Genomic DNA, 26,625 nt, shown 5'->3' with positions numbered 1-26,625 from the left:
AGACGGGGAATGGGCGGGCCTGGCCCACCCCCAACGCCTGATAAGGAGTGAGGATAACACAGTACATGCTTTGAATTCCTTAGTTTTAGCTATGCAGTGTTCTAAGCCAGGGGTGCCCACACTTTTTCAGCTTGGGAGCTACTTTTAAAATGACCAAGTCAAAGTGATCTACCAAACATATTTATTTATATATATACACTGAGTATACAGTGGAAAACAGTGGAACAGTGGAAAAACAGTGGAAAAACAGTGGAAACAGTGGAAAAACAGTGATTTTTTTTCTTCTTCCTCAATGCCATGCGATCTACCACACTACCGATCGACGTATTGAGCACCCCTGTTCTAAGCAGACCAGATGGTATGTAGCAGATGATAGAATGCTCATCCATAAGAGACTTGAGACTTGACTTGGACTACTACTACTACTCAACTTCTCTGTGTCATGTCAACAAGGTTAGAGCACTTTGGTGTCACTTGTCTTGTCCAATCAAATCAAACGTTGCTCAGACAAGCTCTTTCATCAGCAGGAGTCAGGTCTGAGTTAATTTGTTTTTGTGTTCCCATATGTTTATTTCTGAGCTTCAGAAGAACAGCAGCCAGTACAACCACTGCCACTCCCACTGCCACTGCCACTGCTACTCCCACAACAATGTATCTATGTCTGCCAGGTGCATCCATAGCATTTGCATGGCGGTCATGTGCAGCCATGGCATGTGCAGCGCTGGGACCTGAAAAGCAGAAAACAGATGTGTCAGGAAACGAGCCAGGACGCTATAGCTAAGACAACTTGGTTAAGGTTAGGCAACTAAAAACAAGACTATGTCGAAACCTAGCATATGGCCAGTGCGGTAAATCGTTGATGAGCCGGTGCCGCGTCTATGTGCCGACACCCCGCAGTGCCGACAGCTCACAAGCAGAACCAGCTGAGTGAGGCGGCGTGCAGCGTGTCGGTGGACCGGCTGGAACTAACCTCTCCCACCCCTCATGCCTAAACCTAACCTCCCCCAGACCCTAACCTCTCCCACCCCCCACGTCTAAACCTAACCTCACCCAGACCCTACACTTAACCTCTCCCACCCCTCACGCCTAGACCTAACCTCCCCAGACCCTAAGCCTAACCTCTCCTACCCTCCACGCCTAAACCTAACCTCAACCAGACCCTAAACCAAACCTCTCCCACCCCCCACGTCTAAACCTAACCTCCCCCAGACCCTACACTTAACCTCTCCCACCCCTCACGCCTAGACCTAACCTCCCCAGACCCTAAGCCTAACCTCTCCCACCCCCCACGCCTAAACCTAACCTCCCCAGACCCTAACCCTAACCTCTCCCACCCCCCACGCCTAAACCTAACCTCCCCAGACCCTAACCCTAAACCAAACCTCTCCCACCCCCCACGCCTAAACCTAACCTCCCCCAGACCCTAAACTTAACCTCCCCCCCCCCCCAACGCCTAAACCTAACCTCCCCAGACCCTAACCTCTCCCACCCCCCACGCCTAAACCTAACCTCCCCAGACCCTAAACCTAACCTCTCCCACCCCTCACGCCTAAACCTAACGTCGGACGCTTGACGAGTTGGGAGTGAGAAATGTGTTGGGCTGTCGGCACTGCAGGTGGTCGGCATAGCGGGTGGACCCCGATGAGCCTGCCAATCTCCGTGGACTGAGCAACAATCTCCTACAATTTGACTTCCGGTTTAGTGATTTGCTGATCCGCACGCAGTTTTATGATGAGGGTTCCCACACATTTTCATATGAATGTGTATTTTTTCTTGTCATTGTAAATGTCATCACCTTGTTTCCTCTGATTAATATTTCAATTCAAATACACTCCAATGAGCTGAATTAAAGTTGACTGTAAATGCGCATTGACCCTGTTTTTATATCACATTCTTTTACTTTTTTTAAAGATTTGTCTGGCAGCCATAGTATAATAATATAGCCATATAAACCATAGTTAGGTCTTAAAAACATAAAACACACAATGGTGTGTTTCACACCATTGCGAAACCGCTGTCTGTCTGACGCACCGAGTGTGACCACAGACTGTAGAAAGATGCAGGATAGCCAGCCAAGTGCTACGCTTCAAACACAAAGCCACCTAGGCGGCGGCACACAAGCACACATCTTTCTCTGTCCTCATTGGAAACAACTGCAACACTGAAAGAAGAAGCTGCATGGAGCTTTAGGAAAAGAAGCTTAGTGGACACACGGCCATTAATATATATATTAATATATATTGGCATATACCGTGGCAACAACTTGAAGTCAAAGTAGAAGTGGTTGACACAGTGACACAGCGTGGCAACAACTTTTGATTGGTCTGGACAAGTGCAGATGACGGGCTGGCTGCGCATGCGCACCGCCCAAAAACTGGGTTAAGGTTAGGGTTGTGGTTGGGTTCGGGGTTAAAAACTGTTAAAACAGGGTTAAAACTCGAACTTGAACTGGCACTCTCACAATGAAGGGTAACCCTTTATTTTACAGGTACCCTAGTTACATATGAACTATTTGTAATTACACATGAACACCAAATGTAATTACACAGTAATTACCAATAGTTATAAATGACATTCATATGTAGTTACATTGTAACAGACCTGTAAAGTGGAGTGAGTCTGTTCAACTGTAGTTCATATGTAGTTGCATTGTAACGGACCTGTAAAATGGCGTAACTCTGTTCAACTGTAGTTCATATGTAGTTACATTGTAACGGACCTGTAAAATGGAGTGAGTCTGTTCAACTGTAGTTCATATGTAGTTACATTGTAACAGACCTGTAAAATGGAGTAACTCTGTTCAACTGTAGTTCATATGTAGTTACATTGTAACAGACCTGTAAAGTGGAGTGAGTCTGTTCAACTGTAGTTCATATGTAGTTACATGATACCGGACCTGTAAAGTGGAGTGAGTCTGTTCAACTGTAGTTCATATGTAGTTACTAGGTACCGGACCTGTAAAGTGGAGTGAGTATTCAACTGTAGTTCATATGTAGTTACATGGTACCAGACCTGTAAAGTGGAGTAACTACATATGAACGTCATTTATAACTATTGGTAATTACTGTGTAATTACATTTGGTGTTCATGTGTAATTACAAATAGTTCATATGTAACTAGGGTACCTGTAAAATAAAGGGTTACCCAATTATGTACTGTAGTTGGGAGCCGGGAACATTACCGCAGATCCACCGAACCTGCCATCAACCCTATCATGTTTTGCGGCTACTTGAATGTCGCAGTCCCGTGGCATTGCTTGCTTTCACCCTCCGTGCCCTCTGTTGGTGGAGTACCATCATACACGTGTACTTTCACGTTTACTGGGCTGCCTGATCTTGCCTGGTTAAAACCATCCAGATCCGTGAACTCACATTCTGTTTCCTTCTGCTGTTCTGGGGCAGGCATTTTCACCTGCCTCGTAGTTGACATCCGGAGAAATGCCTGCCTCCATGGCTCTCCAGCTCGAGCAGTAATGTCAATGTTCGTTGAGTTCACACAGCCATAAGGGCAGTTATTGGTGGAGGTCCTCGGCAGAAAATACATCTTTGCTGTTCTTCCAAGTGGATTTGGATTTGACTGGATCCACTGCTGATTGGCTGAAGGACTGGATTTGGTGGCACTGATTGGCTGAAGGAGTTGTCAGCCAAGGCAAGTACTTCCACCCACTGAAATGACTGACCCGCAGAACTGAATAGAACGTGAGCTCATGGATCCGGATGGTTTTAAACAGGCTATGCCTGATCAGCTGAACTCACCTGGATCTTCAACTGTGAGGTTGATGATGGTAATGGGCTTAACTCCTCCAATGTAACGTGAGTAACTGGGTCCGTCTACTTTATCACTTTTTTCCTCTTTTGGTACAACAAGACACTCGTATATTCCAGAGTCATCCCTGCTCACGTTGTGAAGAATTAAAGACAGGTCTCCGTTCTTCATCTTACTGTCCAGAAGATCCACCCTGCCCACAAAAGACGGACTCTGGTAGTCAGTCTCTGAGCTTTCGCCTCGGATGAAGAAGACATACTCTGGCTTCAGGTCCAGTCTGGTCCATTCTAATGCATTGGGGACTTTGTTGGGACCCTGACACTTCAGAATGACATCCTGTCCTGGATGCGCTGTCAGCTCCAGCAGGACTAAAGTACAATGGGACAAAAAAATGGAGAGGACAAAAGTAAACAACATTATCAATCAAGAAATATTCAAGCAAGAAATATTCAAAGCTCAAATACATTTTTCACATGTGGCCTTGGCTATTTCAGAGTAATTTCTATCTTCCTGCTAAATGGAGGCAGCAGTCCATTCTACAGAGAAAGGTTTTGAATACATTTTCAGAACAAACTAAATCAAAACATTTAGGTCAAAGGTTCCCAAACATTTCAGCCCGCAATGTCAGACGCTCGAGATCCCCACTACCCCCGGAGATTGCTGAAGCATACAAATGTTGGTGCGCATTTCGTAAACAAAACAAACAATTATGTTTTTATTTATTGGAAGGAAAATCTGAATGTATTGTTTTTGGAATAAAGCATTAATTAAGGGACCAACCCAGTTTTTCGGTGGAATGTAATGGTACTAAGTTACAGGAAAAGTGTTTTGTAACATATCTGGGATGTCAATTGGATCAGTGTATGACGAGTGAGGCTATATGGCCCTCTCTGTCATTGGAAAAATCCACTCAAGGACAAAGTATTTCATAAGAATATCTAAATTCCTTGACAAGAAGACCATGATGTTTTTAGCTACATCTTTAATTCAATGTCTCTATGACTACACCTGTATATCGTCGCTGTGCAATGAAAGCCACTTATCTCCAAATCGCCAACTTTTCAGGAAACGGAAAAAACCCCGTGCTCATAAAATACTGAACACCACGTTGTCATATTTGACACATGTCTTCATTGTAGACAGTTTATCGCTGAATGTGTCATTACATTATAAATATCTCACCTGAATAAGCTCAAATGCTGTTACCGGATTATCACACGGAGTCTTGAGCACTTTCTGGCGGCCAGACAGCAGCGTGTGGGAGCCTGCCTTTTAGAGAGCGCGAGCACGAGCCGTTGTGCTCCAGGCAGCGGGGACGCGCGGGCGGAGAGCTTCACTCTGCCAAGCCGAGGAGAGTGGCTCTGTCATGGGTTGAGCAGTCCCGGAGTAACGTGACATTATTCTTGTCAGAAACAACTGCGATTTGCATACTTTAAATGAGTTTGCAGCCCAAGGACAACCCGAAAACACCTTATTGATCTATTTACGTCAGACGATGCCAGAATCACACAAAACCAAGCCGAAACACAGCCGGCATTCGGGTCAGCAGCTGCCTGGTGACTTTTCTGGGGAAGTCCTCATGAGGTGGGGCGGAGCATGGAGGTCTGACTGTCACATACGTGAGGTGATGGGCGGGTCTAGCATCCAATGGCGGTACGTGTTACATACTTTACCCAGTAAAACGTGTTTTTATTGGTCATTTAGACGCCAAAACCTGCCAGTAGATGCAGGAGAATGGATATATTCCATTTATACTCAAAAGTAAAAATCATAAAAAATGGACTTAGGTGGTTTTCATTGCACAGCGACGATATCGTGGTACAGTGGTTTAACTAAAAGAGCAAAACAGCCTTCAAAAAGCACAAAACAAACTAATGAGGGTTATTCTTACCCTCAGTCCAAGAACACATATTAGCCCAATTCATTTTAAAGAGTTAAATTGGCTCCCGGTTGAAAGTAGAGTTCAGCAGCTAAGACTCATCAGCATGGTCTATAAAATATTGCATGACCTTTGTCCAAATTACTTTTCAGTTTGTTCAGGAAACTCATGGCCTGAATACGAGAGCTAGTGTAGCGGACTTGAAAGTACCTAATCTTAAAAGTAAGGTGACACTATTTGTATCGCTAGGATTGTATTCCTTGGCCCTGAAAATGTACTGTATGTATAGACACTGAAATTGTGATCTAAGTGGTTGTAAAATTCCAAGATGGCCGCCATAAAGTTTTTTTTAGGTGGATCCTATCAAAAATGGAACAGTGACGGAATTCTGAGTGGCCTATGTACAAAAAAATAGTTTATTTTGTCAGAAACGTCCATATCCAGCTCAAATCTAGCGCTAAGCCGCCTGACTATTTACTTCATTTCTAACTTCGGATTCTCACACTATGCCAAGCTGCTCCCTGCAGTGACCCAACTGGAAAATGTCCATTTCTCTAGAAATTGACCACTATAAAACCAACCATTACGTCCAACAGCGTGATGGCGTTGGCTATGACGCGGCCACCCGCTCCGCCCCTGTGGCTGTAGCCACGTCCGTGCCATAGTCAACTCTCTCTCGGCTTTTCCAGTGAGCCTTTTAACACTTTCCTTCTCTCAGACCATTGCTAGCATAGTTAGCTCTTAGCTAGTTGCTATTCCCATCTCATCGGTTCCACAAACCAGCACGAGAACTGCGGACTACAGCGGTGGGACCTTCTTCCCAGACTAAGGGCCCTATCGTTGTACGGCGCTATCGTTTGCGCTGCCTTTGCGCGCCTCTTATTGCTATCGTCTGCCTCCACCATCCAGTTTTGCGCTCTGATGAAACAGGTGTAGGCGTGGCCCAGGCGTGTCGGTGGGCCTCTAGCCTATCATGTGTCTCGCGCAAGTGTCATTTAGCGCTGTGGGGAAGATACCTTCGGTATGTGGCGAGCGCAAAGAGACGTTTGGGAGTTGCCCTTTCCAAAATAGGCGTTCCAGCGCAATCGCCTTGGGTGCTCTCAATTTTAATGCCAGGAAATAGCTGGTCTTAGCCCAAATGCAGACGTACGCCTGAGCGCAGACAGTCTCCACATCTCCATGGAGTGCAGGAAATCCTTGATTGGATCCATTTACGCACGGCATGGATGTCACTCCACTCGCGCCTGCACACACTCTTCTCTCCTCGGAATGCCACGTTGATTTTCAACTATTGCCTACATTGCAAAAAAAACACACCTTGATTTAAAAATGAGAATTCGTTTGTCATGGTTTTATTAGGCTACATAATTCCCGACCATACAGGTCTGTTGTGCAACATTAGATTACTTTAGGTAGGAGAGGGTAGGAGAAAATAAAAAGCAAATGTTGATCTTTTCCAACCATTATACTTTAATAGCACCGCAATAGCCCTCTCCACTTCCCTCGTCGGGGGAGAGAGAGAGACACCCTTTCCCCATCAAGCAGACGGAAGCATGTGTCTTTATGTGCGCCAAGGGGAAAATGACGGGCTAAATTGGCGGGAATCGATGTATATATATTAATAGAAACGAATAGAAAATATCTGATTAATAAAATGTGTGCTGGTGGAACGAAATTCAACTTAAAATAGAGCAGCATCACTCATCGCCGGCTCTCAGTACCTGCGCAATTACGCATGCAGTGTATATGCCCGCAGCGGAGATGCAGGAGAAGAGAGCCCCAAAAGGAGACGTTTGGGGAGCAGCCCTTTTTCAGCGTGTGAAATGGCAATAATACACAGGTGATTCACAGGTGGGCATGAGGACGTTATTTGATTTCTATGACAGCCTCACATCTCTCTCTCTCTCTCTCTCCCTCTCCCCATCTAAGCTATCTTTTCTCTGTCCCTCTTTCTCTCTCTCACTCTCCCTCTGAGTGAGGAAGAAACTGCTGACGTGACGCTGTGGTTTTATGGGCATGACCACACCTCCACAATGCTTTTGGGCATAAACACGCCTATACAGAGATGTGCGCCGAGATGACGCTAAGCGCAGCGGGCCGAAACGCCCACAATTAGGGCTTTGCGCTGCGCTATTCCAGCGCAAAACGAGCGCTAACGCAAGTCGGGAAGATAGAGCCCTAAGACTCTTAAAGCTAACGCCTACATTCCACTAGGTCCGTGTTCGGTCCATCTGCGCTGCGGTACGGCATCGGAGCCGATACGTTTCCACCCTAATCATTGTGTCAACTCCCACCTACTCCGCTGCGTTGCGTGTCTACTCCGTCCCAGCTCCGACGATCCGGAGCTCTCCGAAAAAGATACGCAAGGCTTCTATTTTTCACGGATGACAGAGCAAAGCCGCAGCAAGTTGGGCGGAGCCAGGCATGAAATCAACAGGGCAGAGGTGTTTACAGCATTCAATATCAAGCCAGAGGACAAATATGTATGAGGAAAAGTTAATAATTGAAGTGGAAAACCACAAAATAATATATGACACAACACATCCTTTTTACAAGGACAACACCAAGCAAGCCCACCCCTCCTCTGCTTCTCCAGTTGGGAACAATGCTCTTCTGCCTGTTTGTCGTTGTATTTATCCCACATACAAATTGTCTCGCTCGATTTTACCGTGATAACCTGTGGGTCTCGTCACTCTAGCTGTCTGGCGGAGCAGAGCCGTGACGTGCTCTGCACGCAGCCGGTTAGTGTTGGCGCAGCACAGAGCACGGAGCAAAACCGGAGAACAGCTGCAACGCAACGCAATGCAACCAGTGCAATCCCGGCGTAAGAGTATTTTTCTCGTGGTTAGCTTTTGCAGTCTGTGAGCTAGTCAGCTGCGCGGCCCAACTAGTTGGCTTGTCGCTTAGCTTTAGCTAGCGTGTGTTCGGCCTTACCGGCTGGGAAGTGTCACTGCTAACTGTTAGCTGCTAGTTCGGCGAGGCTTCGCCTGTTAGTCTAGCCTCCCCTGGACAGTGTGAGTTTGATCGTTAGCTTACTTCGGTCCGCTAGCGGGTTGTGCTAGGTTGCTAGCTTGGCGAGGTTCACCTTTTAGCCTTCCCCCCTCAGACGATGTGTGTGTGAGTTACGCTAGCTCGCTATGGTTCGCTAGCTAACTGCTGTTAGGCTGCTAGTTCTAGCTTGTCGAAGTTCGCCTATTAGCCTTCCCCCCTTGGACAAACATGGATGTAACGTGTGTGCTACGTTTCACTGGCTAACTGTTGCTGGGCTGATAGTTCTAGTTTGACGAGGTTTGCTTTTTCCCTAGCTTTCCCTCTGATTAGAGTGTGTGTGTCACACTAGCTTAACCAACTGTACGCTAGGTAATATTCGCTAGGTTTCCAACTGTTGCTTAGGCTGGCTCGCTTCGCTGCATGCCTTGCTCGCTTCCCGGCCGGGTTAAGCGAGCTTCCCTCTGTCAAATAGCTGCGTCTAAGACCCGCCGTTTAGACATGGAGGATGACGGGCAGTACAGAAAGTGTGCCCGGTGTGGGGCCGAGCTGGCCATGGACGACTTCCATGAGCTCTGCATGTTCTGCCTAGGGCCGGACCATGACGAGCGTGCATTGCCCAACTCGCACTCTTGCAGGAGATGTGCGGCCCTCCTCCCGGCAATGCTGCGCCACCGGGCAACGCTCGTTCGCGGGCAGCTGATGCCCAGTGGCCAGCCGGCCTCGGCCCAGGACATCCCTCTCGTCCGAGAGCATGCGGCCTCCCTCCCCCCGGGGTGTGGAGGTTACGAAGCCTCTCAAGGCTCACTGGAGTCACCGCATTGGGGCGAGTCCTCGATGCCACATAACATGGACGATGACAGCCTGGAGTACGACCCGGTCTATGAAGAACAGGAGAACCTCATCGTGAAGGTCCAGGTGAGTGACGACGAGGGGCAGGAAGACATGTGGGGCGTAGAGGCCACTCCCGCCCAGGAGATCAAGGAGAAGTGTCCACTGGCGAGCCTTACCAGCAGCAGTTTGGAGATGTGTTGGCCAGGGCCGTAGCCAAGCTGGGCATCGCCTGGGCCGAGCCCCAGTCCCCCCCTGCCTCCCTGCTGCAGGGACATTTTTTTCAGGCCCCCACAGCCCAGGCCCAACGTCACATGCCACAGTGCTGTGACGTACGGGACAACGTACAGGCGTCCTGGGGGAGCCCCCAGGCCAGAGGCCCCTCTCGGGGATTCGCGGCGTGGTCCATGGTGGATGGTCCGAGCTGGGCTTCTCTGCCATGCCACCACTGGAGGACACAGTGGCAGCCCACCTGTCCCCCTCCTCCGCTAGGCCTCAGCTCCCCTCCAGAGCCTGCCAGACCACGGCAAGGCTGGCCAAGAGGTCCTATACTTGGCCTCCGGCCAGGTGGCTGCCGTGGCCAACAACTTGGCCATTTTCCAGGGTTACCAGGTGGCCCTCCTGGCTGAGCTGCAGGGCGCGGCTACCCCGGAGAGGTACACCGAGCTCCGTATGGTTACAGACTATGGCTTGCGCATGGTGGAGTGCATGGCGATGAACGCCGGGAAAGGCATGGCCTTTTCGGTGCTCACCCAGGGCGGAGAGGTGCACAGGGTTCTACCACAGGTATTTTGCCGTGCCCAAGAGGGACGGCTCCATGCGACCACTATTGGACCTCCGGCTTCTGAACAAGACGCTGAGGAAGTTACCTTTCCACATGCTTACCCACCCCTGCCTCTTCAATGCCTTGTGGTTGGGGGACCATTTCACCTCAGTGGACCTGAAGGATGCCTTCTTCATGTCTCCGTAGTGGAGAGGCACAGGAAATACCTCAGGTTTGCCTTTCAGGGGGTGGCCTACGAGTTCTGCGTCCTGCCGTTTGGCCTGATCTTGAGTACGCGAACATTCACCGCCTGTGTGGACACATCGCTAGCCCCCCTCCGTGCGAAGGGGATACGCGTCTACGTCTATCTCGACGATGCGTTCATAGCTGCGGGCTCGGAAGACCTTGCCATCGCGCATACCAGGACTGTGACAGACCACCTGCAGACCCTGGGGTTTGTAATAAACTGGCAGAAGAGTTGTCTCGCCCCGTCACAGGTAACCACCTTCCTGGGGCTGGAGTGAACTCGCTCGCCATGGTGGTGCGACTCTCTGCAGAGAGGAGGAAGCGCATCGCTCGAACGGCCAGGGCCCTACGCTCGGGGTGCATAATAGTTTTTTTGTTTTTGTTTTTTTGGAAATCGCTTTTGTGCGTCGATGCAACAGTGCACGGTGTTGTTGGGGCATATGGCCGCGGCGGTTGCCGTGCTCCCCCTGGGGCGGCTACATATGCGTCCATTCCAGATCTGGTTCCTCAGTCACTGCCTGGACCCAGCCAGAGACCGCCATTGCAGATTGGCTTTGTCGAGTCTACCCTGTCGGGCGCTGGATGTTTGGTCGGACCCCCGTTGGCTCTCCACGGGTGTGAGAGTGGAGCCAGTCCCGCTCAGGTGGGTCATCCGCACCGATGTCTCACGATGGGGGTGAGGCGCGGTATGCAATGGCCTCCCGGTAAACGGCCAGTGGGAAGCCGGGAAGCTTCGCCACATAAGCTAGAGTTGGAGGCGGTACGCCTGGCTCTGCGCCGCTTCCTGTACCAGATACGCGGTCACCACATCCTTATTCGTTCGGACAACAGGGCCACGGTCGCCTACTTGAACAAGCAGGGCGGTCGAGGGCCCGGCCCCTGAACCAGTTGGCGGTAGTAGTACACCGATGGGCGCATGCCCGCCTGCTCTTCCTGTTAGTGGCTTACTTGTCGGGCCGGATGAATTTCGGAGCGGATTCATTGTCGCGGGGCAACCCCCAGCAGACAGATTGGCGGCTGCACCCCCAGGTAGTGGGGCAGATTTGGGCCAGATTCGGCCGTGCCCGCGTCGATCGAACGCATTGCCCCCTGTGGTTCTCTGTCCAAAATGACGGACCCCCACCTGGGCCACAACGCGTTAGCACACGCCTGGCCCAGAGAGGACCTTTACACGATTCCCCTGTTCCCCTGATCCAGAGTGTGCTGGACAGGGTGAGGGAGCCGGGCCTGCGACTTACCCTGGTGGCCGTAGTGTGGCTGAAGCAGATTTGGTTTGCAAACCTGGTCTCACTGTCGCAGTGGCCGCCCTGAATGCTGCCACATCGGGCGGATCTCCTGTCACAGGCGAGGGGTGAGATACTCCACCTTGCAGGTGGAAGTTGGCGGCTTGGTCCCTGAAAGGGAGCGCCTGTTAGCCTAGGACCTACCCATGAGTGTAGCGCTTACCATACAGAGCGCTAGGGCAGTCTCCACGCGCTCTCAGTATGCCTACAAGTGGCGAGCCTTCTCGCGCTGGTGCGAGAGGCAGGGCCTGGACCCGGTGTTTTGTGGCGTTCAGGCTTGGAGGTTGTGGAGGCGCCATCTAGAGGTGGAAATAGGGATAGACTCTTCTTACAGAAGGAGTGCCAATATATCCACTCCCTTGGTACCCTCATTCCAAATGGGATGAATGAGGAGATAGTATTGACCTGTTTTCTGTGATGCTTTTTCTGTTTTTTTTTTAAATCTTTTTGATCTATTGATTGTTTGTATCTATTCTCTTGTCAGATCTGGTTTTGAGTGAAGATTGCACTGTAGGCAATTGATGATCAATTATGTTAATGAGGTGACAATCACCACACCTGAGCCAGTGCTGCCATGATATAGTCACCTGTGTGATACCTGATTTGTTTGCTACTGCACTGATGAAGGGTTAACAGCCCGAAACGTTTGCAGGCAATAAAAGTTTAACTTGGAGTGCTATCCTCTTCTCTTTTATTCTTGACATTCATTGTAGGATTTAGCACCCAGTTATTAGTTGAGTTGAGCGTGTTTTTTGATTATTATTTTTTTGGCGTTCAGCCCATTCTCTGTTTCCTGCAGAGTATGAGGCGGGTCAGTCCCCTCAGTCCCTCAAGGTGTATGTGACCGCGATTTCTGCCTGCCACATGGTGATCGAGGGCAAGCCGGTGGGCAGTCTCCTGCTGATCTCCTGTTTCATGAGGGGCGCTCGTAGGTTATGGCCGTGGGGTGCGGAATGTTTTTCCTAAGTGGGACTTAGTCACGGTGTAGGAGGGTCTCTCCGGTCCCCCGTTAGAGCCCTTAGAAACTGTGGACTTGAAGTTCCTGTCATTGAAGACTGCACTCCTGTTAGCCTTGTCTTCAGGTAAAAGGGTTGGGGTTACGGCCCTCTGCCTTATTTATTTCTATAATAGTACACTTCTGGCTTATGCCTATTGTAACATTCAATTTAACATTTTACCTACAGTATGTGATGGGGTTTTACAGCCTCTGTACCAAAGCCTGGCCTTGGTTTGGTGTGTGGCTCTGTTTCTTTTCCTGCCTCACTATCTCTGTCCCAGACATGCCCCTCTGCTGCAGTGATTGAGGTGAGGAGCCCTCACCTGGAGCTGGTTGGCAATCAACACCGATTGGCTGAGTCGTCGCTGCTGATTGGCTGCTTCAGACCTGCATGTCCTACATAATCTCCAGTGTTCCAAGATGTGGGTCAGTGTTAGCAGAGCGCTCTGCGTGCTTAACACTGGCCCTCCACCCTCCTTGCTCTCTCCTCAAGCCCTTTTTGCATTAGCTCTTTTGTATTGGCTTTTTTCTACTTTCAGCTAACTTTAATTGTTTTTGGGTAGCTCTTTTTGTGGCCCTTGGTCACTTGACAGCCAACACTTGTTTGTGTGTGCTTTGAAGCTGTAGCTATTTCTATTAGCTGTCAGCCAATTTGCCCTCTGTAACTTTGTCTTAAGTTACTCATTGGCCTTGCCTTAGTCTATGCTTCTTGGCCTTTTGTTAGATGTAGCCTAACTATTTCTCATGCACACACTCATTGGTCTACTTAGCTACTTTGTATCTCACTTGCCTTTTTGTTTGATTCCTGTTTATTGTTAATATTAAGGAAGCCCTGTAGGGGTGTGTCGCCCTTTTCTTTACACCCACTTTTCTCCTGTTTTTTGTAGGTTAAGAAGGAGTAGTTTTGTCTTTTTGTTTATAGTCTAGTTTATTTTATTTCTAGGTAAACTGATTGGGCTTTGGCCACCCTGACATCACTGTGCTTCCTTATTTGAACCAACCTTTGTTAAAATAAATCATTGTTTTGGTCCACTTTAATTCAGCCTTTTTCCCTTTTTCCTGGACTTCTTATGTTACACCTTTTCACCCTACACTGCTTTCACACGTCTGGAATTCAGGAGTTATCTAGAGGCTATCCGGATGGCTGTCATGTATGAATGTGTGCATGTGGCTCATGCGCGCTCCCGCGGATCCTCGTCCTATCCGGAGAGAAGTGTACCCCCAGCCGTAGTCGCAGAAGCGTATTGTCACCCCCCCCCCCCTCCAGAGCTCCGTGAAGTAGTCAGCTCGTGAGTGCATGAGGACAGAGACGATCGTGACAGATTATTATTATATAAATAGTCGATGTGAATGAGCGAGCAAAAAACACATGCCATTTGGTTTCCAAATGAAGCTCAAAACTGCTCCGTGTGCGACAGCCAACATGTTGCGGATTGCTGGATTGAAAGGCTCATGGCTCTGATCTGATTTCATGTCTGCTTCGCACAGCACACACATTTAATAAGCATTTTTGGATGCGAGGGTCGTCCCGCTTCCCAGTATTGGACATCGCTAGGTAGGGTATCTGGATCTGGTTGCGTTCATGTCTTTGATTTAACGTGTACACAGCGTTTGTGAAGATTCAATGGCAGAACCGCAAATTCCAAGTAGCGTCAAGTCAGGCAGTATATAACGAAAACTTCCGGGTATAACCTTCGCAATAATGGCAATTAAATAAAGTAAATGCACGTGTAATGTTTTTTGTGTGTGTTTCGAAAGATACAGAACGGAGATAAACTGGAAGAATATCTGCTCCCTTCGAAAAGTCAATTTTAACCCGTAGTGAGTCGACATTCTGATTTTTTGTTACTAAGTAATACAACATTTATTTTATTTTGAAGGTAAAAACGTCTAGCTTCCTGTATTCTGTATAATTCTAGTAGGTTGGATGCATTTTAGGACTGAACATAGCAAAGACCTGTTTTGTTTGTAGTGCTTGCGACTCGATGAAATCGATGCATCTGGGCGTGAGTTGTAGGGTTGTTTAATTAATTACTTACTAACGTTATGCGCAAACGATTATATGCCGTGAACGTTAGGCAGTTAATGCCCATTATGTATTTTTCGTTTTCACAACTCGTGTGGTCATGCCCAAATTCCCCCACCCCCGCCGCCCGCCCCCTCTCTACTTTACAAACTCTGCGGAGGTGCTACTCATGTGTGAAAGCAACATGCCTCGTGTGTGAAAGGGTACACTTCACATATCATCCGGGGCAGGCTCAGTGGGGGGCAACCCTCACCTGATCCGGAGTTCATGTGTGAAAATAGCTCTAGACACACATTTAAGGGACGTAACATAAATGGGGGCTCGTCCGGGATAATTTTGTAATCCCTGTTATAGTCCAGGAACTTTCTAGTAGCCTAGTGCTATATTTAAATTTGTGGGCCATTTGTGCACTTTGTGTTTCGGCTTGTTTTTTTCTCTCTTTAGGAATAAGCTGTTTCTGAGAAACATGGCTTCGTTTACTTTGGAGGGTGTAGTCCTACCTTAGAGCAGCTCTGTAAAGGGTGGGTAGGATTATTTGTATTTAATTGCCATGTACTATGCTATTCCTGTACTGAGATCTCTTGCGTTCTCTCGAGTGAGTCATGCCATTTATTTACCTGTGCAGAAACTTTTGGATGGTTTTGATGTTGCTATTTTTGACATTTGACATTACGAAGAGGTTAACTCCGGTTAACAGTAGGAGTGATGTTCACAATGATGGGTTAACGGTGGTTAACATTGAAAGAAGGTTAACAGTAGTTAACATTAGGAGTGATTAGTTCACATGGATGGGTTAAAATGTCTGGTTAACTTTTGGTAACACGTTGCTTGACTTTGATCAACATTCAGTTAACTTTGGGTTGACTTTTCACATGGACATTTTGCACACCTATTTAATTCTTAATTGTTTGGTGTCTCTGTCCCTTTGCACGCCTGTATAGGCGGAGACTTAATATTTTGCTGTCGGAGCAGTTGGTGGAGAAAGGCATAGAGAAAGCCAAGTGTCTGTCAGGTAAGGCACCCGAGGGTTTATACGGGAAGTGGGAGCGAAGGCCGCCATTTCCTCACAAGCTCTCAATGACCAGGTGGAGGTAGGGGCGGAGGCTCCTGCTGCCACTTGGGCCTTAATCAGACAGCGCTGATCTGGGGGACATGAGAGGATCTGAAGCTCGCCCTTCACCTGTCAGGTGAATGCTCGAAACAAACCTGTGAGGTTGAGCATGTGCATCTGAGCTGGAAGACCTTAGACTAAGTCCACCCCTCTGTGTATGCTGTCTCCACCACCACTTCTGACTTGTTTAAGGTAAGCAGGCATGTTTGCCTTAGTGCCACAAATTTTGAAGTGTGTGTGAAAGCTTTGTCCATTTTCATATTTTTATGTTTCACAGTCTTGTGTTTTTTAGCATAAACTTTAGCATATTTATGGAGGAGATGTTTCTTTTTAAGGGGGGAGGTGTTACGGCCCTCTGCCTTATTTATTTCTATAATAGTACACTTCTGGCTTATGCCTATTGTAACATTCAATTTAGCATTTTACCTACAGTATGTGATGGGGTTTTACAGCCTCTGTATCAAAGCCTGGCCTTGGTTTGGTGTGTGGCTCTGTTTCTTTTCCTGCCTCACTATCTCTGTCCCAGACATGCCCCTCTGCTGCAGTGATTGAGGTGAGGAGCCCTCACCTGGAGCTGGTTGGCAATCAACACCGATTGGCTGAGTCGTCGCTGCTGATTGGCTGCTTCAGACCTGCATGTCCTACATAATCTCCAGTGTTCCAAGATAGCACTGTGGGTCAGTAATGGCGGAGCACTCTGCGTGCGTAACACTGGCCCTCCACCCTCCTTGCTCTCTCCTCAAGCCCTTTTTGCATTAGCTCTTTTGTATTGGCTTTTTTCTACTTTCAGCTAACTTTAATTGTTTTTGGGTAGCTCTTTTTGTGGCCCTTGGTCACTTGACAGCCAACACTTGTTTGTGTGTGCTTTGAAGCTGTAGCTATTTATATTAGCTGTCAGCCTATTTGCCCTCTGTAACTTTGTCTTAAGTTACTCATTGGCCTTGCCTTAGTCTATGCTTCTTGGCCTTTTGTTAGATGTAGCCTAACTATTTATCATGCACACACTCATTGGTCTACTTAGCTACTTTGTATCTCACTTGCCTTTTTGTTTGATTCCTGTTTATTGTTAATATTAAGGAAGCCCTGTAGGGGTGTGTCACCCTTTTCTTTACACCCACTTTTCTCCTGTTTTTTGTAGGTTAAGAAGGAGTAGTTTTGTCTTTTTGTTTATAGTCTAGTTTATTTTATTTCTAGGTAAACTGATTGGGCTTTGGCCACCCTGACATCACTGTGCTTCCTTATTTGAACCAACCTTTGTTAAAATAAATCATTGTTTTGGTCCACTTTAATTCAGCCTATTTCCCTTTTTCCTGGACTTCTTATGTTACACCTTTTCACCCTAGACACACATTAAAGGGACGTAACATTTGGCGACTTGGTTGCCCTGTCGGTCCAACAGCCTTGCATGGTGTTCGCTGATGACGGACGGAGAGTTACGCTTTGGCCTAACCCCACGTACCAGCCCAAGAACATCGACGCCAGCTTCAGGTCCATGGTGATAGACCTGGTAGCTTTTTGCCTTCCCCCGCTCAGCTCGGAATAGGAGCAGCGTTTTTAATGCGCTATGCCTGGTGCAGGCGGTCTGGGCCTACCTAGGCAGGACGTGCACTTTGCGCACTTGTAAGCAATTGTTGGTGTGCTTTGGGCAGCGGGCCCTGGGTGGGCGACTGTCCAAGGAGCGCTTGTCGCGCTGGATAGTGGAGGCCATTGCCTTGGCCTACTCTGCCAAAGGGAAGGTTCCTCCGGAGGGTATTAAGGCCCACTCTACGCGAGGTGTCACGACTTCATGGGCATTATTGCGCGGTGTGTCAGTGGAGGACATGTGCGCAGCTGCGTCATGGTCTACCCACCACACCTTTGTCAGGTTCTATAGCCTTGATGTGGCCAGCGCGCCCTTTGTGCACGCTGTGTTGTCAGCCACTAGGCGGTAGTGCCTTACTCACTCGTCATGCCGTCGGGTTGCCATGTGCAAGAGCCATGTGCCCAATTGCTAACATCTTTCTCTCTCTCTCTCTCTCTCTCTCTCTCTCTCTCTCTCTCTCTCTAAAAAAAATGTTCCACCAGAAGTTGTAGCTGTCATAGACTGTGTTGCATAGTTGATTTCTCTATTGCTGACAAAAATGTGGTATTGTAAGTCGCTTTGGCTAAATGCGTCTGCCAAATGATGTAATGTAATGTAAATGTAATGCTAGCCAAAGGTCTCAGGGTCGCACATCGTTCTTCCTTGCAGCAAGGTTGGTTGTATATCGGCATAGTGTGAGAATCCAAAGTTCGAAACAAAGTAAAACTTGAGGGTTGTCCTACAACTCAGGTTTCACGAGTGAGGAGGGTGGAGCAGCAACCAGGATAAATAAATTAAATTAGCACTAATGGGGGATAAAAAAAAATAAAAAAAAAATGCTTCAGGTCCACCAATCCCATCTCTCCCCCCCTACCCCCCCTTACTTGATTCTTGCGCTGTGCTGTGGCTTTCAGCCATTGTGGAAGTTCTGCTGGACGACCCGGGTCGTCGAAAACTAAAAAGTATAGTGATGCCCTAGGGACTTGGCTAATCGTTAGGATGTGTCCCTTTACTGTTTAAGCAGGTTTGTGAGTGTTAATAGCCTAAGGCAGGTGTTGCTGGCCTCATACCTTCTTGTTTTATCCATTAAAACCATCAGTCCATCTTTTTTGGCAGTTTGCCTAATGTGCCTTATAAGTTATGTGTGTGGAGAGAAAAAAAAATCCACAACTTTGTACTTCTGCTTCATCTGTACAGTCAACTTTTTCATGAATAGTATGGATATAAATTGCTTGTAGACGGTCAGCTAGTTTTCACTTTACTTGGGTAGTCCAGATGAAAATCTACAGATGTTTAGTGGTTGTGCAAGTGATGGTCAACTTCACGTTTACATTATGTAGTTGAAATTCTGTGGTAAAAGCAACAGCTTTATAAATGCACTGGACAAGGCAGTACTCCACACGTGGTTTGTTGTTTTCCTCCGCCCCCCCCCCCTTCCAATATCTTATTTTCAATCTTTATAGAACAATAATAATACACACACAAGACAAATAAACAGGCTCAGACACACGAAAGTTTAAAAAAGAAAACATACATCATCAACATTACATGTTGCTACCAGCAACATAAGGTGCTTTTATCTGTAATAGATATTGTGCATGGGGTCGCACGCAAGGGGTCCAATCAGATGGGAGAGACTCAAAACACTTCATTCTGACCTCATCAAAGTACGCCAAAACGGGTCCCAAATAGTCGAGAACCTTTTAAACAAGTTGGCTCTCATGCAGGGTACCTGAGTCTCTCCATCTGTACAGAGATCATGTCCATCAGCCACACCCCGTGGCTTGTGAGTGGTTCAAGTTCAACTAATTTACTCAGAGAATATGTTCATGGACTCTTGTTTCTCTATAGATAATCTGTTAAACATACAGACAACAGACTTTTACCGCTAGCTTGGACCCAAAGGAAGACACAGACATGAGGTGAGTGGAGATGAAAAGGTTTATTTGCAAAACGATGGTGGTCAAGGGGATGTGAATGATAAGATGGATGGAAGCTGGAAGCCACGGGGAGTTTGTGATCCAGGCTGAGCAGGTAGACGGGCTGACAGACAAGTGGTGCAGCAGAGAGGAGAAGAATCTTCAACACAGAAGAAACAGGATTAATGTAGCCTACAGGCACAAGACAGACTGGGAAAACTCAGGTAAACTGTATGGAGCAGCCAAGAGATTGACTAATGTTATGCCCGGCCTAGGGGACACCAAACATAACATAAAATAAGTGACTTCCCCCTTTCCCCTCTCCCAAAGATGACCATGCCACAGAGGTTTGCAGTCCACAACAATGTTGTTTTAATGAAGTACGGCAGTAGAGAGCATCAGGGTGAGCATACCCAAAATAATAAACAATCTATTTTAAAGCAGGACTAAACCCCCCAAAACTTTTTTTCAGCTTTTAACCAATATATATGACTTTGGGGGTGGTGTGTGAAGAATTCTGGTCAAAATTTCCACATTTGAGACCAAACTGTTACCATTGTAACACGTTCCCTCTATGGTTCAAACATGCTTTTTTGTGTGCCCTGAAATGAATGGGAGATTTGGTACATCGTGATGTCACGGTGGGGTTAGCGCGTGCCCTACTCATGTGAAAAATTGTTTTTTTCCCCCATGTGATTACTGTAGTTCACGCGGCGCAAGCCCTTTAAGAGCAATGCATCCATGGGTAATGCCTACTGTGGCTAATATTAGCCGCTAGCTAGTTATGTTACATGGCAGTAAAACGCCACTGAATGACCAAATTGATATAACTTTTAACCATTTCGAGTAACACTGTTTCCATACAGATCACCAGCGTTAGTTTGTTGTTTATAACGTGGCTATATTCATTCATTCATATTAATTTCTATGATATCTATCTCGGATACAATGAAAATACTGGGAGGCGGGCCTGTCGATGATTTGATTTGACAGTTCTGGGCACTGGCGTTGGAGTTGGCGAATCCTGGCGTGTTCCACCCCCAATCGATTGTGTTCTGGCACAAAGCGAGTGGGTTTCAGGACGAAACAGTCTCGAGCCATTTACGTTATGACTAAACTTGCATTCCAGGAATATTGCTCTAAAGTTTAGAGCAATATTCCTGGAATACAAGTTTAAAGGATGGCTTTACCGTGGTGAATATGAAGATCTATTAAATGTAACGCACCTATGGAGTTGGAATCCGTTGAAATTTTTTGAATCGATGGTTGCTAGCCAGAGAAATCAAAGAATATGCACTCTGTGGGGTGGGGTGGGGGTGCGAGGCAGTGTGCGAACTATACCGTGACTTTCGGGGGAGCCCACTTATTCACGTTGTCGGGGGGGGGGGGGGTACTAATGACCAAACCACATCAAACCTCCACACCGCATGCAGCTCTAAAAAGCAAAATCACAGTATGATCTCTATAGTTTATCTGCACGCTCAAAGACACTCTTGTCGTGCGCACGGGAGGAGGGGAGAGAGACAATGTGAGCAGCATTAAATAAAAAACAGAGCATGCCAACTTCCTCACCTCATTTTTGTTCTTCTTAGTGAACGCAAAGCTTGTAAGGCTCCCTTGTTTTCTTTTTGACATGCTTAAGTTGCGAATTCAAGTTAATGCCGCGCAATTAATTGTTTTGATTTCCTCATCTCATTTGCCTGACTCCACCTGCCTGCGTGAGTGACGTTTGATTTGCACCTACAATGCTGGCAGCGCCGCCACGCTCGATGTGGTGAGGGCGAGAATAACATGCATTTTGGTATATCCTTACTGTGAATTTGACAGTGATTAAGCACACTCGGAATCATATCAAAATCGCGTAATTTTATGCAGAATCCATGATAAGGTACAGGAAAAACATCGAAAATACAAAGGGAAAATATATATATAGTCAATATTTTAGAGACCCCCCAAAGTCATGTTTTCAGGGGGTCTCTTTTTTTTTTAGGGGAGCCAACGCCCCCCCAGCTCCCCCGTAGTTCGCACACTGGTGGGAGGGGAGGGGCGGGTGCGAAGGGGTAGAAATACTCCACTTCCCACAATGCACTGGGCTCGTGGCCTTCTAATAAGTCCACGCCCAGCCCGCAGGCAGGCCCTTCCACTATGAAGAAGACATCAAACTCCAGTAGGTGGCGGTAATGCACAAAAAGTTGTTTGCCAACCGCCATAAAACAATAGAAGAAGAAGAAGCAGGCAGGCCGGGGCGCTGGCTAAAACATTATTCACGCAATCTTGCTATTACTCTAAATCATCAGGGGGAAAGGGGGGTGCCCCCTTATGACATCACTGATGACATAATCAGTCTTATGACATCATCAGTGATGTCACAATGCCTCCTTGTGTGTGTGCCCACTTATGACATCACTGATGACATCACTTCCACGTGAGTGATGACATATCCGGGACACAAAATGTAAACATTGTCAAATTTATATTTCACCTTATGTAGCCCCACCCACTTGACCCAGTTGACACCTTAATTCGCCACAGCAGTGTGGCCACATAACACAATATAAGTACTGTACTGCACTGTCACAGGAAGTGTAAACACAGGAAGTAATTGGCTGACCCCTGCATTGGAACGTAATGGTGAATATATTCTGGAAATCATCTCGCGACCCACCCAGTGGTGTCCCGCGACCCCCCTGGGTGTCCCGACCCCCACTTTGGGAACCACTGGTTTAGGTTAAGGGGGGAACACTCACTGTGACAGAGCCATAAACTAGCCTATAGACGGGTTTCTGTACAACGTCATCACATAGACGCATGCATCACCAGGGTAGAAAGCCGCTCCACACCATAAGGCTTGTTTGAGATGAGCAAGTTCTGCGCAGATTCGACCAGCGCCTTGCTTGCCCCATTGCATGATGGTTAGAAAAGTTGTCCGACTTGCTCCGCCTGCCCGACTGTTTGAGCTACGGGACTCTCGTGAGAGCGAGGCGGGCGCAGACTGCGGATGACAGAGGATGACGAGTAACGCATCAAGCTGAGCACCCATTGGCTCAACACAGGTGCATCACAAACCCACAGTAGAAAGTTCAATTTTATATCTATTCCAAGCTGTCACTCCATATTTTACATAAATACCACCTGTAATGCCTACATTAAAATAAAAAATAAGTAATCTGAAGGGCTGGGTCATTTGAGCAGTGAGTGTGGGTGGCGCTAATGCATATTTTAATTTGTTTACAAACCGCTGTTAAACAAAACTGTAGAAGAAGAATAGCAGCAGTGCTGTCGGGGGTGTTCGACTTGTTGCCTGACTACGCTCGGCTGCTCTCGTCTCCTTTCCAGGCGAGGCAGCAGTCAACTCAAACAAGCCTATACTGCCTCGTCTGGAAAGCAGACGAGAGCAGGCGAGCACAGTCAGGCGAGGCATCAACAAGTCAAACACCCCCGCAGCACACTCACTGCTGCTTCTTCTTCTTCTACAGTTTTGTTTAACAGCGATTTGTAAACAAATTAAAACATGCATTAGCGCCACCCATACTCACTGCTTAAATGACCCAGCCCTTTAGATAACTTATTTTTTATTTTAATGTAGGCATTACAGGTGGTATTTATGTAAACTATAGAGTGACAGCTTGGAATAGATAGATAGTTTCTACACGTCACTGTGGGTTTGTGATGCACCTGTGTTGAACCAATGGGCGCTCAGCTTGATGCGTCTCTCGTCATCCTCTGTCATCCGCAGTCGGGCGCAGTTGGTGGGGAGCAACTGCGGCGCCTCGCTCCAAATCTGCGCCCGCCTCGCTCTCACGAGAGTCCCGTGGCTTACGCAGTCGGACAGGCGGAGCAAGTCGGACAACTTTCCTAACCATCATGCAACGGGGCAAGCAAGGCGCTGGTCGAATCTGCGCAGAACTTGTTCATCTCAAACGAGCCTCGAACACCCCGACTGCACACTCTGCTGCTTTCCTTCTTCTACAGTTTTGTTTAACAGCGGTTTGTAAACAAATTAAAACATGCATTAGCGCCACCCACACAAACTGCTCAAATGACCCAGCCCTTCAGATTAATTATTTTATTGTTAATGTAGGCATTACAGGTGGTATTTATGTAAAATGTAGAGTGACAGCTTGAAATAGATATAAAATTGAAGTTTCTACACTTCACTGTGGGTTTGTGATGCACCTCTGTTGAACCAATGGGCGATCAGCTCGATGCGTTTCTCATCATCCTCTGTCCCTGTGATGCGCGCGCACCCACTAATGTTTGTATACAAGAAACCCGTCTATAATGTTTGGCCCTGTGCCCAGTTGGGCCGTAATAATCCATCCATGGATGCAGTTGATGCATAAACCTACACTCATGTATGTAATGCATGTAAAGTAAAGCTTACCCTGAGAGGAAGACACCTGCAGGAAGATGCACAAAGCCAAGAATGATCCAAACACAGCCATGGAGCGGTGTGGTGATCTCTGGTGTGAAGAGGTGTTGCTGGAGCTCTGTGCTGCACTGTATTCTAGTCTGTCTACAACAACATTACTCAAGCTCTCTCCATGAGTCACGTGATTTACTTTATTTAAGATACGCTGCACCACTGCCTCTCAGTGGAGATTACAAGAAGGACATGTGTAAATTCAGGTAAATCAAATGAAAGAAAAATTAAATAGAAAAAAAAACGCAATAGCAGGGACGCTTTTTAAGTAGGGGGTGCTGCAAGGAGGGGACTCGACGCCGCACGCAAGACAGACAACAGAAAGCAACACAGTCATAAACACTGAACATATTATTATTATTATTATTGTTATTATTATTATTATTATTGTTATTATTATTATTATTATTATTATTATTATTATTATGGAACACCAGATTATGATGAAAATCAAACACTTTTGAAGAGAGCATATGAAATAAGATTAGAGCTGGGAAGCACAAACTTTTTGTATTGCATTTTGCACAAAAAAACAACACAACACCAACAACAACATCCACTTACATACATAATACACTCAAATCCTTCCCTGGCCATGGGAACCCTGAATTAAATGTTTATCTCCTGTGTGGAATGTGGATTATCATGTGCGTCTTCAAGGATTATTTTTGACCAAAACCTTTACCACAGACTGAGCAATTAAATTGCTTATCTCCTGTGTGGATTATATCATGTTTCTTCAAGTCGCCTTTACGACCAGAACCTTTAGCACAGACTGAGCAATTAAATTGTTTCAATCATGAGAGACCAGAGGGTAGAGTTTTAACAAGCAAGCTTTATTCAAGTATGGCAGAGCGATAAGATCTATGGCATGGGACGGTATGGCAACTAATTCTGATGGCATGGCAGCATGGCGACTAGTTCCTTGGCGTAATGACTCCGCGCTAAGATGCCTCTCTTCTTGCGGTGAGAGAAGGCATCTGCTCGGACTAGAATAGAGAATCCCCCCCCCCCGTAGGGGATTCTTCAGGAGTCAAGACATTGGTGATGGCCTGGGGAGGTGGGTGGGTCGAAACGCAGCTTTCAGAGAATGGGATGCGATCAGCTCGGGTACCGCGACCAGAAGATCAGGGAAAGAGGACGATGACCCACAGAGCATGGCTATGAATACTGCTACGTCATAGCCTCGGCACTGACGACATTATCGGCGTCATATAGGCAAGTGCGTCACGCGGACGTCACGCTGGGATTACACTTGTGCTCGTCACACTAGGATTACGTGAGGTGAGGTCACTAGGATTGCGCGTGGCGCGAGGCAGCGTGTCTGGTCTTCAGGGACGTGCAGAGAACATTAGAGGGGCAGGGGCTCAAATTCATAAAAGGGCACTTTGAGGCAATTTGAAGGCCAATTTAGGGGTATAACTCATTTTAAATATTCCGGTTTTAACCAGATTTAGAGGAATATCTCATTTTAGGATGAGACTTTGACAAACATACATACCTGATTCACGTTGACTGACTGATATATCTGTCAGACTGTGTGCGCCTGTGCTGCTTCTGTCCGTCTGCATGGTTGCTCTGGCTGAGTGGAGTGCGCACTGCTGGAGTGGGTGGGGACGGGCCACGTGCGTTTTTGGGTTGGTGCCTTCAGGGGCAGTTTAGAAAAACACTGCTCCATGCAGAGGCCTATTACAAATGGTGCATTCAAGGCCAAGAGAGCTCGGAAAAGGCATTTCTCTTTGAATGCTGCCTTCAGTGATGGCATGGAAAGGGCAATTTCCATACAAAGCACCATTAGAAATGCATTCATGGTCAGGAAAGGGCACTTTTTATTTAATTTTTTCATGTGTCTGAGCTGTTTGTTTTGTTCATGTGTTGTTGGAATGAAAATGAAAAATGTATTATAATAATAAAATAAAAAATAAATAAAAATAAAAATAAAAAGGGCACTTTTTACAGACTGAAAAAAAGGCAGGGGCTCAAGCCCCCTTTCATGTCTATGTGTGCACGTGCCTGCTGGTCTTCATCTTGAAACTAGGTCGAGACCACCATTTCTCTCCTGTGTGGATTATCATAATAATAATTGATTGGATTTATATAGTGCCTTTCAAGACACTCAAAGCGCTTCACATATCAGGGGAGGGAAGGGGAGGGAACTCAACTCATCCTACCATCATGTGTGTCTTCAAGTTTTCTTTATGACCAAAACCTTTACCACAGACAGAGCAATTTTTTCTCTCCTGTGTGGACTATCATGTGTCTCTTCAAGTGTGCTTCATCATTACCAAATCTTTTAGCACAAACTAAACAGCTCCTTAAGGCGCGCTTGTACTCCAGAGAAGCGACCAGACATGTTATTGCCACAAGCAGTAACCTTGTTTTTCCAAAGTTCCTCAGTTGCAAGAAGATGTACTTGATGCAGCGGAAGAGGGTTTCTGATGTTGTGTCAGGTGCATTATAAAACCCCCAAGATACACTCTGCTGGAAAAGATGTGAATCCACATAATACGGGTGACAAGAAAACTGTTCAGATGACGCAACGTCTATTGTTCCGTCAGTAATCATGCCATAGTAATGAGAGTCAGCAGCCTCAACAATCATGCGCTGAACAGCATGTGCAAAGCTTTACAATATTTCAATCTGCACCGTGTCATCCAATTGTCCCTCCTGAGCAGCCATGCACGAGCTTCGGGTAGTGAATATGTTCGCTCAATGATAAGTTGCCAAAATGCTCTGTCACGATGATGCTGGCCTCTCAGAGGTAGCCCTTCACGGGCTAAATATTTGATTGACCTGAAAGCCAGCTCCAGAACCGTTCTGGCAGTGTTTTGTT

The 26,625-nt window shown here is 47.0% G+C and overlaps 1 protein-coding gene across 1 annotated transcript; it reads right to left on the bottom strand.

Moving 5' to 3' along the window:
- Window positions 1-164: 164 nt before the first annotated feature.
- On the bottom strand, window positions 165-23,874 carry LOC310779125 (uncharacterized protein). The gene is made up of 3 exons (XM_083639625.1): window positions 23,754-23,874; window positions 3,756-4,133; window positions 165-728 (listed from the first exon to the last, which is right to left on the bottom strand). The coding sequence occupies exons 1-3, from the start codon at window positions 23,812-23,814 to the stop codon at window positions 493-495; spliced, it is 675 nt and encodes a 224-aa protein (XP_083495751.1). The 5' UTR covers window positions 23,815-23,874; the 3' UTR covers window positions 165-492.
- Window positions 23,875-26,625: the final 2,751 nt, after the last annotated feature.

Source organism: Poromitra crassiceps (genome assembly GCF_964638095.1).
Source record: "Poromitra crassiceps genome assembly, chromosome: 7".
Taxonomy (NCBI): domain Eukaryota; kingdom Metazoa; phylum Chordata; class Actinopteri; order Beryciformes; family Melamphaidae; genus Poromitra; species Poromitra crassiceps.
Note: the sequence above shows the minus strand (reverse complement) of the source record. Positions and strands in the feature narration are given on the sequence as shown.

Excerpts from the sequence above, each read along its gene's own strand:
- LOC310779125 (XM_083639625.1), bottom strand. The coding sequence starts at position 23,814 with ATGGCTGTGTTTGGATCATTCTTGGCTTTGTGCATCTTCCTGCAGGTG. Across the intron at positions 4,134-23,753 it reads GCAGGTGTCTTCCTCTCAGG|TCCTGCTGGAGCTGACAGCG; the intron begins GTAAGCTTTACT and ends ATTGTACTTTAG. Across the intron at positions 729-3,755 it reads CCTCACAGTTGAAGATCCAG|GTCCCAGCGCTGCACATGCC; the intron begins GTGAGTTCAGCT and ends TCTGCTTTTCAG.